At 36.3% G+C, this 14,711-nt stretch overlaps 1 protein-coding gene across 4 annotated transcripts in view; it reads right to left on the bottom strand.

Moving 5' to 3' along the window:
* Positions 1–14,711, bottom strand: part of LOC145690817 (unextended protein-like) — a 218,879-nt gene that overhangs the window by 143,770 nt on the left and 60,398 nt on the right. For all 4 annotated transcript variants that reach the window (XR_014132287.1, XM_081766122.1, XM_081766131.1 and 1 more), the window contains exon 2: positions 3,096–3,438. Coding sequence is in view for 3 of the 4 variants with exons in the window: in XM_081766122.1 (XP_081622248.1) it covers positions 3,096–3,438 (343 nt within the window). In the remaining variant the exon portion in view is untranslated. The remainder of the gene's footprint in view (positions 1–3,095; positions 3,439–14,711) is intronic.

The raw sequence follows: 14,711 nt of genomic DNA, 5'->3' as shown, positions 1-14,711 counted from the left end.
GATACGTTTCAGTAGGGCAACGCTATTCGAATTTTAGTATCTAAAAACTTTCTACATGATCCTCGTATCTAAGTATGCAGACCAAAATTCATCACAATAAACACACAGTTGAAACTTCAACTTCACCACATGCACTGATATTAATGCTATTAAACCTCTGAACAGCGGACACCGTTGGGATATGATTAATTGTCGGGAAACGAGAGATGTCGGTTACAAGAAGTTATACATTTAGAGTGCTGACAGCACAGCCTGTAATTGTATGCAGTTTACAGTAAATAATAAGCTATGAATGCAAATATAGAGTGAGGTAAGGCAATTTTGGCAAGGGTCTATAATTTCTCTGTATTTCAGTTTTATAGCTCAATATAGTATAATATATGTTATTTAGCATAACACCTACACAAAACAAGCATAATTAAAAAAAAACTGGTTTTAGTAGCTGTTACAAGCAATAAAAAAACTGTTTCCATCCGCCACACGGGAATTTCATAACACTTTGTCTTGTGTTAATTTTCAAGCTAGTCACTAAAAAAATGTTTTGTGATGTAGTTTCAAAAAAATAATCACATTTAATTATTACAATAAATGATATTGTTTACCAGGGGTGTTTTATAATTGCCTCATTTTGTTATGTTATGAGGCAATTGTGACAATGTTCTCTTTTAGCAAAGATACAACTTTTAAAGAAGAAAATACATCAAAACAACGCTTATTGGAACTTTGTTTAAGGCTCTTTAAAGCTCACTATTTTTTAAAAAGTTTTAGTGAATAACGTGAGGACAATGAAGAATATCAAAAATGTAAAAACTGAGCCAGATAGTATCTACAAAACGCTATTATATATAAACTAACAATTCTTTTCAATATTTTTCATATAGTGTATTTAATTTGGGTGGGCAACAATTATGACGTCATAAACTGCACACCTAAATTTCTGGCATACAGGAAAAGGTTTGGAAACAGTCACTAGTTTATTTAATAGCATTTTGTGGATAATACCTCGCTTACTTTTTATTTTTTTTAAAAAAATTCTTCATTGTCTTTACACTAATCACTAAGTTTCAAAAAAGTGGAGATGAGCTTTGAAGAGCCTTGAAGTCTGCTGAATTTGGATGTCTTTGTAAACATCTGCGACATAGATACCTACATTAAAGCTGAAGAACTTCTTTTCCGGTGTTGATGTATTCAAGTGGATGTTATATGTTACATGAAGCATTATAGAAGAGGGCAGTGAAATGACAGGGAAAATGTACAAATGGGTTTCTACTTTCTAGGTATAAAAATGAACTTCTCCCAATAGATCCAGACTCATATTTTGACTGAAAAATCACTAGTCACGTTGTGTCTTCAGCAAGTCTCTTAATGCTCACAAATATAGGTTATTTACATTTTCCAAAATATACAGGCAATGTAAATGTTTTACTAAATTGAGGCCTAAAAGTTTTAAAATTTATTTATGACTTTTTCATTGTAAAATTGTTCACATTTGTTTTTTGTAAATAATAATAAAAATAGTAGTTTTTATTGTCTGGCGTTTTCATTATAGAGATAGAAAACATTTGAAAATACAATTTTAAAGGACTAGAACAGCATATGCAGTCAGTGCAACGTAAATACAATAGAAGCCAGGAGACTGTCGTAATTCCTCCAGGGTTTGGGCAATTCTGGCAGTTGGGAGTTCAAAAAACAAATCTCACGAGTTTTCTTACAAGGGTCTGAGATCTTTCTTTTTAATCCATGCAAATGATATAGAAGTAGCATAGGATTATTATGGTATTTGTCAAAATTAAGGTTATTTTGGGATATAATCAGTGTAAGTTAAGGTTTACATTTACCTGTTATAATCCCCACGTCACCCTATACCACTGATTGAATTGCTGAGGAATAGAGGGAAATATCCTCTATAAAGAAACAGAACTATCGCTATAAGATGCATTCACCTGGGTGTTGTAGAGGAAGACACAATCCTTATGGAACGTTTGCTAACGAAGGAAAAAAGTACAGCATATAATTCTTGTCTACACGACTGTTTCTAAACGATAGTTTTCACCGAAGTCTCCGAAAGTAATTTATTATGGATAAAGGATACATACCAGAATAATGTATTTTGACATTAGCCTATTTTTGCATAGTAGAAGACAGTCACCAAAATTGAGTCTCCATTTAATCACTGTTCAATCATAGTATTTCATTGTCGAGAGGCATGCAATAAATAGAGCATTGTTTTGTTTTGAGTTAAATGGAAGACGTAATTATATTTTTCTACGTGAAAATGAGAATAATCGAATACTACAATCTAAATCATATCTTTCAGTTTTACGTTCCAGCATTCTGCCCTTTAGCCTAAAGAAAAAGAGTAAAGAATGCAATGATGAACCGTAAAAGGATAGCAGATAACATTCATGACCTAAGCGGAATTCAAACCCACAACAGACAGATTTTAGATAAGCCTATGTCATATCTTGCAGCGTTCGACCCGATGTGGCTGTCTTTTGGAGTAAGAATCAGGCAAAAGGAAGAATTGGCGTTGTATTTGTATATCCAGCGCAGTCCGTGACAGTGATTTCAGAGAGAAATCTCTCTCCCCCCTGAAGCTAAGAAATTTCCCTCCGGAGCTACATACATCCGATTGTATTTAATATAGATTACTAGTACTTTTTCAGTAGTATCTTCACAGTACACAGTAAGGTTAATGAGATACAGTTCAAAATTGTAATTAGAATTTTATTTTTTGTTTAATTATAACACTGTTCAAAGATGAGACACACACATTAATCGATAGGTGACATGAGATGAACAAAATGAAATGCTTGAGAGTAAATTTTCTGACACACAGTTTTCGAGAAAAATTCTTAGGGCGCCAAAAAGAAAGTTGTTCGTTGCTAATAATAATGTCTGTTTGTTTGTTCTTTTCTTTGTTTTTTTGTTTGTTTTATGCTAACAGTAACGTGTATACTCCCAACAGTGACGAAAGTTTCTAAATACATACTGTATAAGATACGATATAAAAGGATGATTTGCAATAAACTGAAAGCAGCAGATCTCGACTAAAAATACAAGTATCCAACACAAGAAACAAGGATGAAACTTACATAAAGTTCTTCGCCTTCAACAGGTTGGCATTCTTCTCCCTTATTTCCTGGTTTTCTTGTAACACTCACTTTCGTACGGTTCGTGAAACCAACACCGAAGAAACGTAGCACTGTATCCGAATTTGCCAACAATGAAGGTATGCCAAGTTCGTCATACGATGGTTCTCTGGTAGAATGTTCTATTCTAAAGCCAAACATTTGTCCTGCAGAACCTTCTTCTACGTACACTATCACTTTTCCTGAATCATCACATGTGGTGGTGGCATTGGCAGTATAATTATGGGTAGTGACAGTATTTTCTTCATTTTGTCTTCGCACACGAACATTTTCTCCTAACATTTTGCTGTAAAACAAGAAGAGGAAAAAAATTAATTTTAAGAAATATACACATATTTTGTGTATTTCACTTCTCTCTGAATGTTACTATACACATTTTGATAGTCTGGCCCTACTATTTAAGCGCGCGCCAAAACATCACACTTCACACTTCAATCTGCTGAAGTTGGTGAGTATACAGGCTACAAAATAAGATAACCTCGCACGGAATACACCTTTTCTTACCACATTAACTCGCCTCCAGAGAACTGAATTACAGGGCAACGCTACGGTCAGGGGTAGTGATACTTTTGAATTGGATCACAAAATTTAAATATGAATCCAATTTTGCACAATACGAGAAGCGTAAAATAAGTTATCTACTTCAATAGGACTGAATAGAGATATACATAATTTTGTTTATGCACATGGGGCTTAGTCCTGACTTGCAGAAGCTGTTATTTTCAGTCAAACGTTGCTGTAATTCTAATAGAAGAAGAAGCATGTGAACTGTGTGAAAGTGAAAATAGCATCTTCTGGTGAAGGATAAATGCTATCTGGTGAGATTTTCTTTTTTATCACGTAACATTCAAGCAATATAAATGCGAAGGAGGGAAGTTATTCAAGATTGTGTGTTTTTGACTTATTTCCGGTGTAGATGCCTCCACAGGGAGCCTAGACTAGTCATTCAAGATTGTGGAGGTATCTACACCGGAAATAAGCTAAAAACTTGAAAGAGCTAATTATGCAAAATCGTAATTTGAATGTACAAGTTATAGCTCATGAATAGCAATTCAGCTCGTGCAAATTCATCTTTCATCCGCTAATAGTTGACCATGTCAAAGATTAATTCCTTGTAATGGCAAATACCTGATTGTTGACAGCAGATGGGAAACTTTTCCGCCATCATACTACCAGGGATAACTTCATCTCCTTTCAGCAAATCAAGTTTTTTTTTTTTTCAAAGAACAGTGACATAGGTTCATCATGAGCAGTGGCGTATTTAGGGGGGGCTTCCGGGCTTAAGCCCCCCGAAATCTTATTTAGTAAAGTATATGAAATATCTTGCAGAATTTTCACATTTTCAGGCAAAGCCCCCCCCCCCCGAAACAAAATCGTAAATACGCCACTGATCATGAGTCTGTGCAATGAAAAAAAAAAAAGGATCTCCAATCATCATCAAGAGATTTCGTATCCAGTGTTCGATCGAAAAACTGGACAACCGTTTTTGCAGACAGAAATTCTGCTTGTGAAATTTCGTACCAAAGAGTTGAATATAATTGAGGGAATCCTACGATAATACTATCAAGGCGCTGCAGAATGTCATGAAGGAAACAAAAAGACAGCAATCACATAACGCGGATTTTAAGAAAGAAACAGTTCACCTTACAATCCACAGCTTGCCAATAATTACTATTATTTCGACTCCCAATAGCCCCAAAAATAAAACTGTGGACTGCATTCGTTAGCTGATGCATCATCTGGCTAGTCCTTCGTAGGCTGTAGCACCAGTGAGCTTACTTTTAGCTTCTCGTTAGTGTTGTGAATGAAATCAAAGTAACAATTATATCCACAGGTAAGTCCTCTGGACATTCTGGAGACAAGATTCGGTGAAACAGGATGGTACCTAAATTGGTATCTAGATCTACTAACACTTCAATTTGATCTTGGAACAGATGCGAAAAGCAAACATAATTTATCCTGCTTTGCTTCACAAAATGCTGCAGAATTAAGAGGATTTGGTAGAGAAACAAGTTATACGACAACTTTGTGAAAATCGTCTTTTTGTGGTGCAAGTATATGTAATGTGGACTTCTACCATGTTCAATCTCGCTAAAGTGGCATTCACGAGTTTGAGTCTCACTCTTTTAAATACATTATAACCGGTAAGAAAGAAATCATGAGATTAATATGAAAACAAGAGCAGATATATATGTGTGTGTCAGATGGAAGTTAAACCGAAAATTGACAGTCTCTCAAGTACTTCTAAGCAATATATTTCAGCATTGTAGGCGAGTATTTTTTTCAAGTTGACGAGGTGACAAAAGAAGTGAGGGACAAAAGACAAATATCTTTTAACTTTCTGTTAGAGGTTCATGGCGTTAGCCGAACACTGAATTTCATTCACGATTTCTGAGGATTACAGTATATAGAAGTATCAATAGGTTTGGCTCAAAACTTCCCGCAAGTCATCATCTCAGGTCAGTTTTTGTTTGTTGATTTAGCTTCCTTATGCAACTACGATGTTATGAAAAACGGAATCTGCTATTTACGTGTAATTCGAGCCAAGACGGGATTTGAATCCAATGCAATTAGCAAATACATACACTATCATGAAAGATTACACCTAACGAAATGACTATTTCTCACAACACAATCTCGCCACCACGAAAGTTAAATAACAAAATATACCGGTACTGTATATCGAAAGAATATTTTCATACTAAAAAGTCAAATGTCAACGTATCAGAAGCGTAACGTTTTCAATTAATATATTTTGTCTGTCTTGACATACAGATCAGGAACGTGGACAATAACAAAATCAGACATTCACCACCGTCTGCAGACTACACAACGAAGTGTGGAGAGACGAACCATCCAAGAATTAGATGAATGAAAAAGATGACAGCAGTAACGGATACTATCATGAAAATAAAGGCATTCAACTGGTAGTAGGCTGGATATACTACAAGAAAAAACGATGATCGATGGACGAAAATAATCTGGACTGGGCACCAAGAGACAAGAAACGACCACGAAAACATCCTCATATGTTGATGTGACAAAATCTTAAAATGCGGAGTACCATGGAAATGAAATACGAAAGATAGATGGTTGTAGAGACCTTCATCCAGATCCATTGGCTGCAGATGAATAGAGTCAACAACTTTACATTGCAATTGTTCGTTCGCATATCAACTCATTATAACCGATAAGTTTACTAGCCAATGCGAAATGCCTAATGTTTACTGTATGTAGTCTTACGTTCATATGTATGATTGTTTAGTGCTACACTTACAGCGGAGCTATTGCATAAGAGTGTTCTGCAATTTATAAACCAGCGCACTTGTTAATGATTATACATGAATTTAATTGCAAGTTAATGAATAAAATATTACTCTTTGTCTGTTACCTCACGCACACAATCACATATTTAAATATATGACTGTTTACCACTCAGAAATGTACGCTATAAAACATAGTTACATTGGAAGTATCTGGAATTATATGAAGTAATTATTTAATAAATATGTAGCTTAAATAAAAAAATATTTAACTCAAATCTGATTCATCCATTTAGCTATAGGTGCACTTACATGAAAAAATAAAGTGCTAAATTGGAATTTTCCTTCTTTTTTCGAAAGTAGTTAACACATAAAGCTTCATTCCAACTTTTCAATTCATGCATACTGCATCAGAATATGCCTTACTCTTTCGAAACAAGTATGCATTCATTTGTTTTCAAAGAATAAATTTGTAAAATTATACCTGAATTTAGAATTATTTGTATAATAGCCCTTTCCAATTCATACTAACTAACTACTGTAACAAGAAACAGGTTTTTCTCATATACTCTGTGAGGTAAGCAATGGCAAGGTCTTTGATAAAACTGATATTATATATTCACGAGTATTATTGAACGAAAGTAAGAGCGTGAGAGAAAATTTTATTTCCCAAGCTTCCTGGTATTTTCACATCAGAAGCGCTTGAAGGTTAATATTTACAATAGCTTCAGTTAATAAAATTACACGAACATTTATAAAATGAAAAATCTTGTATTCTTTATTCTAATCTTCACAAACACACACACATACATACGAAATAAGCTATGTTGATCGAAGTATGAATTCATAAACTTGCAATATAAATTCCTTCATTACTACCAGATACTTTACCATCAGCAAAAACCTGGAAATAATTTGATGAAAAATTCAGGCTAGAAAATAGGTTGCCAATACATGGATTGCTCGGATTTTTATTAGTTTCAAATCTCGACGAAAACGAAGAAATAATCATATTCACGATTACATAAATGTTTTACAAATAGGAATTGTAAGTTTCTGCAAAACGTTTAGATAAGAACTCATTACATAAAACTATAAACAGCTCTTATTCTGAAGTTGCATATTTATATAGCTACAGCTGTGCGGAAAGTCTATCAGCAGAAATTATTTAAATTATCTTGAACAGTGTAATACTATCAGTATCACCTTGATCAATAAGGATATTTTCTCAGCATCCAAGAAAACGACCATGGTTACGTTAAAAAACAGCCATGATTCAAGCATGGAGTGTTCATGCTTCCAATACATCAGTGCGACTACTTACTGATGCCTTTCTCAATGCTTCACCCATTTCTTTTAGCAAACTCCGAACTAATCACCCTCTTTCTTGGATATGAAATGAAAAGTGAAATGGAATCCTTAGGTTTTTGAAGACTACAGTGATAAAGTGAGCTTAAAGAATTTAAAATGTTTTTAATATCCAATGGTTGGTTGTAATATAACGTGTTCTTTGAAAGTTTCTTAAAAGTAAGAATGAAGTCTAAATCTTTATCAATACTTTTGTTGTAGAAATATATCGAGCACAACAACTTATGACTAAGTTTTCTGTGAATGGAGAAAGATTAAACATTTAGCTTGTTAGCTCAATTTCTTTAATAATATTGATTAGGGAAACAAATGAGTTAGCAAGCCGAATAAGTTAAAATAAATTGATCGCTGACTAGTATGTAGTAGGTGAAGTTGTCGTCAAGTGCAATAAGAGACTTACTATAACATTAGCTATCTTGTGGAAATGCTCTTACATCACACAAGACGGAAGATGAATGCAGCTGAATGATGATGATGATGGAGAAATTGATGAAAGGACAAATTTGGAGAACTTCCACACAATGTCATCCATCACAAAGGTTCAACTGCCAGGAACCGAACAACAGAGCCTTTGCATCAGAAATCAGTTATAGTACTGATCCCCTGTCTAAGGAAACATACAAAATATATACGTATTGGATACAAGCAGAACCTTTACCTTTATCAGATAGGACGTAACAACAATCAGTATTTTCATTTCGTTACAGGGAAGCTCAAATCAGATCGCCATGGGTACCACCCTTCTAATCAATGTTTTCCAGGTTTGTTTTTCTTCGTTCAGTCTTGGAAGGGATGCATTATAAGACATGGAACTACAGTTAAATGTAAGGTCCGACCAGAACATGTAATTCCATCGGGAATCAAATACCGTAGAATAGCTGCTGAAAGGATAATTTTATCTACCCGTTGTGTACATAATCGTGAAATGACACCCCAGAAATATGAATGTTAACATAGTGGATGGTCAATTAATGCACCAAGTTAAAATAAGTACAATGTGTAGGGGCGTTTTCTATTTTCCTTTCTCCCTGAGGCGACGATATACTATCCCATTATACATTTTCTGAATCTTTGTTCTATTCTGCGTATTTTGTTTCTTGTTTCGTGTGTCTATCTAGACTAGTACAGTCTGAGCTACGAGTATTTGAAGATAATTCCCATGACACATGCAGTTTATGAGAACTGGCTCTCACAGTTAAAAATAAAGTCTTCACAAGATACACTCGTCCTAATATGCATAGAGCTTTAAATAAAGGACGAAACACATATTTTCGCGGGCCAGATAAAATATATTTGCGGGCTCCTTCCGGCGAGTTGCCACTTGGTTATCACTGGTCTAACCTAGTGGTTTTCAACGGTGTGTCGCGACTAGGGATGGCCAGAACCGGTTCCTAGTGGAACCGGTTTTCGGGTCTGAACGGATCCGGTTCTAGAAGATCCGGTTTTTCGGATCCAGGTCTGGAACCGGTTTTTCGGATCCAGGTCTAGAACCGGTTCTTCGGATCCAGGTCTGGAACCGGTTCTGAAACAGAACCGGTTCCTCGCAGAACCGGTTCCGCTGGAACCGAGACTTTGTGACCATCCCTACGCTAAACCCGAGCTGCTGGCAAGCTGTGAACAGTATGCTAGATGAAATGGTGGAAGCGACAGGCAGGCGCCCAGGCGGCGGCAGCTTGTCTCATTTGGCTAAATAAACTGGGTAACTGGCAAACTCATTGGTTAAACAGGCAAACTGGCCAACTCATTTGGCTAAACAACCACTGGTGGACCAAAATTTTTTTCTGGGGGCACAAGCGGGTCTGGGCGAGGAAGGCACAAGCGCATGGTCCTCTTTGCATTATTTTTGGTGAACTTTATGCCTCCTTTACGGGTCTTTGGGGGCTTTCGGATACAGGTCTGGAACCGGTTCCTAAGATCCGGTTCTGGAACCGGGTTTTCGGATCCAGGTCTGGAACCGGTTCCTAAGATCCGGTTCTGGAACCGGGTTTCGGATCCAGGTCTGGAACCGGTTCCTAAGATCCGGTTCTGGAACCGGGTTTTCGGATCCAGGTCCGGAACCGGTTCTGAAAACCGGATCTCCAAGAACCGGTTCCTTGCGGAACCGGAACTTTGTGGCCATCCCTAGTCGCGACTAGTGTTCTAAAATTCCCGCTGGTAAAAAAACATTTTCCGGTTTCTTTCCGGAAATTTTGGAAAAATTGGGAAAATAACAAAAATCTTTGTATTAGTTAATTTTACTAGTAATGGAACCGTTTCTTTTTCTTTTTTCGAATGCGTGAAAAGCATAAGTTGAGAAATTTCAATACTGCGAATATTTAAAAAAGAAGCATTCGAAAATAAAACTGTTGTAATTATTCTTGAAAATTAATAGTCTGTACTCATTTCCTTTATGTACTTTTTAGTCGTTTATTCGTGGTTGTGCATTAATTACAGAACTTTTACAGTTGCATACACATCTACCATCATGAAGCGTTTTTGTTGGAACAAATAGGGCTCTCGAATGAAACTGAGTTCTTAATGTGCTCTTTCATCTGGTGGAATTTTGTTAACTTTAACCAAATTACTTTTTAAGAGAGAGCAGTAGGCAAATTTTACTAATACTCATGCACTAAAACATATAATTACTATTATTTAATATTCTAATATAGGCTTTATATTAATAATATAGTAAGACTGACCCCATACGCAGATGAAATTATTGGAGATTATCAGTGCGGATTTAGACGAAATCGATCAACTATCGACCAAATCTTTACCATTCGCCAAATACTCGAAAAAAAGTGGGAATACAATACCCCGGTATATCAACTATTTATTGATTTTAGAAAGGCGTAAGACTCGGTTAGGATAGAAACATTATACAACGTTCTTACAGAACTTGGAATACCGAGAAAGCTAATTAGATTAATTAAGATATGTTTAAATGAATCCCAAAGTAAAGTCCGGGTAGGAAAATTTTTGTTCACGAGCTTTCACGTCGAAAATGGCCTGAAACAAGGAGATGCGTTGTCGCCATTATTATTTAACTTTGTTCTGGAATACGCTATAAGGAAAATCAAAGATAGCAACCAGGGCTACAGCTGAACGGTATTCACCAGGTTATGGCATATGCTGATGATATAAATTTAATAGGGGATGATAGGAGAACAATAGAAAGAAATGAGAAATGTTAATAAACGCTTGCAGGGACATGGGCTTAGAAGTAAATGCAGAGAAAACTAAATACATGGAAGTGCGTCAGGACCGCAATACAGCAAATTATGGATGCGTTAAAATATTAAATAATACCTTTGATAAAGTGGATAGTTTCAAATACCTAGGATCAATATTAACAGAGGAAAATCATATTCACGGAGAAATTAAATGTCGACTAAAAGCAGGGAATTCGTGTTACTATTCGGTTCAAAATCTCTTGTCGTCGCGAATTCTGTCGAGAAATTTGAAGCTTAAAATATACAAAACGGTAATCATGCCTGTTGTTTTGTATGGCTGCGAAACATGGTCACTTACTCTGAGGGAAGAACATAGACTGAAAGCATTTGAGAACAAGATCCTGAGACGAATATTCGGACCCAAGAGGAACGGGAATGGGGAATGGCGGAAACTTCATAACGAGGAACTACATAATTTATATGGTTTACCCAACATTGTTAGGGTCGTCAAGTATAGGAGGCTTAGGTGGGCGGGTCATGTAGCTAGAATGGAAGAAAGTAGAAACGCTTTCAGCCTTGACTGGAAGACTAATCGGAAAACGACCATTAGGAAGACCTAGGCGCAGATGGGAGGACAATATTAAGATGGATCTCGCAGAGATAGGAATATAAAGTAGAAACTGGATGCAGTTAGCTAAGGATAGAAGTCAGTGGAGAGCTTTTGTGAATGCGGCATTGAACCTCCGGGTTCCATAGGCCATAGAGTTAGTTAGTTAGTTAATATAAGCTTTTATATCAACTTTGTATGTAAAAAGTTTAATACAAAATGTTGTATGCAAACAAATACATGTTTTCTAGTGCGACACATTATATATATATATATATTGGCGGATCCAAGGGGGGGCTATAGCCCCCCCTTGACGCTCAGGTTTACACTGGGTAAAATGGGCTTCAATTCTGCTTTACACTGGATAAAACGGCAAACAATGGTTTAGCCCCTCCCTTGATCATATCCTGAATCCACCACTGTATATATATATATATATATATATATATATATATATATATATATATATATATATGAAAATGAAAGTGACTATATTAACAACTCTTGAATCACCAGATGGATTAGTGATGAGCGCAAGAGTCTTGGTCTTGCAGTTTTTGCAAGAGTCTTGCATGCACCAAGACCAAGACTCTTGCACAAGTACCGGCACTACTTGATTTTTTTTATAGAATGTAAAAAAGAATAGGATGGATTTCTTTGCTTTAGTAAAAATGCTAGCGGTCCCGGGTTCAATTCCCAGTGGAGCACTCGGTCGAAAAAGTAAAACGCTTTTTCAGGCCAGCCATCCTGAATGGGGTTTTCCTCATTCACACCAGGCAAATGCTGGGATGGTAACTCACTTATATGTCCGAGGTCGATTCCTTCCTTCCCCAATTCTTTCTTCCTCCCCTTTCCCCGGATGGTGTGCTCGCCGAGGGACGTCATCCCTCATACGTGACGGGCTAATAGCCTTTGATACCGAAAGCCAAGAAATCTAAATCCCCCTAAGTAACAATGCTGCTGGAGTGAATGTGTTCTCAGTAATTTATGCAATCCGTTTGAGTTGATCTGCTCCTGTAGCTATAGCATATAGCTACAGTATGTCGTTTTCTGAATTGGTTGTTCGCGTTTTCTGTAGATATTGCTCGCTTTGAAGCCACACAGGTGTCATCTTGCACCATGTGAGCTTTTTTGGAGGACAAACACCGTGTGTCTGGATTTTCTCGGCGTTTTCCCGTTTCCTCCTACTTTCTTCATTCCACCATTTCAGTTACTTCTCATCATTACCGTCTCCCTTAACCTTGGTGTATAATCATGGGACGTTAAACTAGATACTTCATTTCATTTCAAAGCATATTAGTGGTGTTCTTCCAAAACTAAAGAGAAATGTAGTATTGAACATCGGTAATTCCGTACACCGTAGGTGTCGATTACATGGGTATGGCCTTGGCTCCGAGACTCAAGCATCCGTTGGAAATTTTTAATGTGAGTTCATAAAATTAATATCGAAATAACACTTCTATGACATTAACAAAAACTTAGTGCATATGACCACAACTTTGATTTCAGGTCGGATGCTTATACGTTGAATAATTGTTTATCCATATAACTTTTAGCCTCCTTAGGTATACGGCACATCGAGGATTGAGCGAAATAACATTATACTACAACAATAAATTTAGACTATAAAATTAAAAGTGACTATGTTTGTGACTCCTAGTCTCTTGAATCACCCGACCGATCTCGATCAAATTTTTAACATAGATGAGGTGGGCCTGGGAGTGTTTTCATCATTTCACTTTAACGGTGAAACTTAGGGGAGGGGAGAAGGGAGAATTATAAAATAATAAATAAAACTTCATAACTCTTGAACCAAAGAACCAATCTCGACCAAATTTTTAACATAGATGAAGTTCAGGGCTGGAACGATTTTTAATAGTTTACTTTGACGGTGCAACGTAGGGGAGGGGGAGAAGGGAGACATTTAAAATGATCGCAAATTTTCGGTTTTTTTCAGGCCTTCGCAACACTAGTCGGTGTGTCACAGTCCCCTAAGGTGTGTCGCGAAATTTTAGTATTTAAAAATCATGAAGAATTTAATAATAATTAGTTAAAATCGAGATAGACTATGCCAGTCAACACCTCCAGCGGTAGCAATAATGCTCATTGCTATATAGAGTCATTATAAAACCTAATTGGCTTCACTATTATAATAGATATTATTTGTAATAAAAATATCAAATAAGTGTGTCGTGATGTCCTGGACGTTCAAGTAAAATGTGTCGTCAGTGGAAAAAGGTTGAGAACCACTGGTCTAACCTAGGTAGTTCAGTGTCGCAATTACTTGATATCCACTTGACACGCACGGGGTAACTACTGATGCTGGCATAAGACAATTATTTGGTTTTACAATAATTCAGTTAAGGGCGGAAATAACGAATTAGTTCTAGCGAAAAAGGTTCATTGTTCCGTTAATATCCGCGAAATATTTAAATAAACTGCCGTACATTATTCTTCACATGTAACATATTTTAGTTCAATAGGTTACTCCTAGATCACGGTCCGTTGATCGCAGGTAGTGCATTAACATACCTTGCTTTTGCTGCTAACATACATAGTTTATTTATTTATTTATTTTAAAAAGTAGTGTTTGTTTCTAAACGAAAATCCGGTTATTGACCACACTTATGCCTAATGAGTAGGGGGGGGGGGATGAAGAAAGTAAAGAAGTGTGATTTATTACGGGTAAGGACATAAAGTCAATGTTAGCAAAGTGGAGTTTGCAATACGAGATTCGCGCTATCACCTTCGAAGTTTAAACATTAATGGATAACAAGGAGATGCAAAAACTAGTTTATTTATTTATTTATTTTCTTTATCGAAATTCACTCCATTCATTGAATGGAACTACAAGTGTATGGGTGGGGGGTGAGAAGCGAATAACTCATGGAGAAGATAATATCTATTGTTTCCTTTTATTCCTACTTCCAGAAAATATCTCTCAGGAGGAGGAGGAAACAACACTACTAAATGAACAACGGAGATGATATTTCACCATAGTCAAAGCAGCAGAGAGCAAACACCTACGATGCATACGGTTGCTATGCATGTTGATTGAGTTAGTTCTCTTTTGTGTGTATTTCTCAGAGATTTTACGATGTTCGTTCTCTGTGATACGTTTTCCTGGTTAAATCCCTTTCCAGGGGAACATTTTTTTTTCTCTTTACAC

Source organism: Thermobia domestica, chromosome 1 (assembly GCF_964235325.1).
Source record: "Thermobia domestica chromosome 1, izTheDome1.hap1.1, whole genome shotgun sequence".
NCBI classification, from domain to species: Eukaryota; Metazoa; Arthropoda; class Insecta; order Zygentoma; family Lepismatidae; genus Thermobia; species Thermobia domestica.
This window is presented reverse-complemented; position numbering and strand designations above follow the sequence as displayed.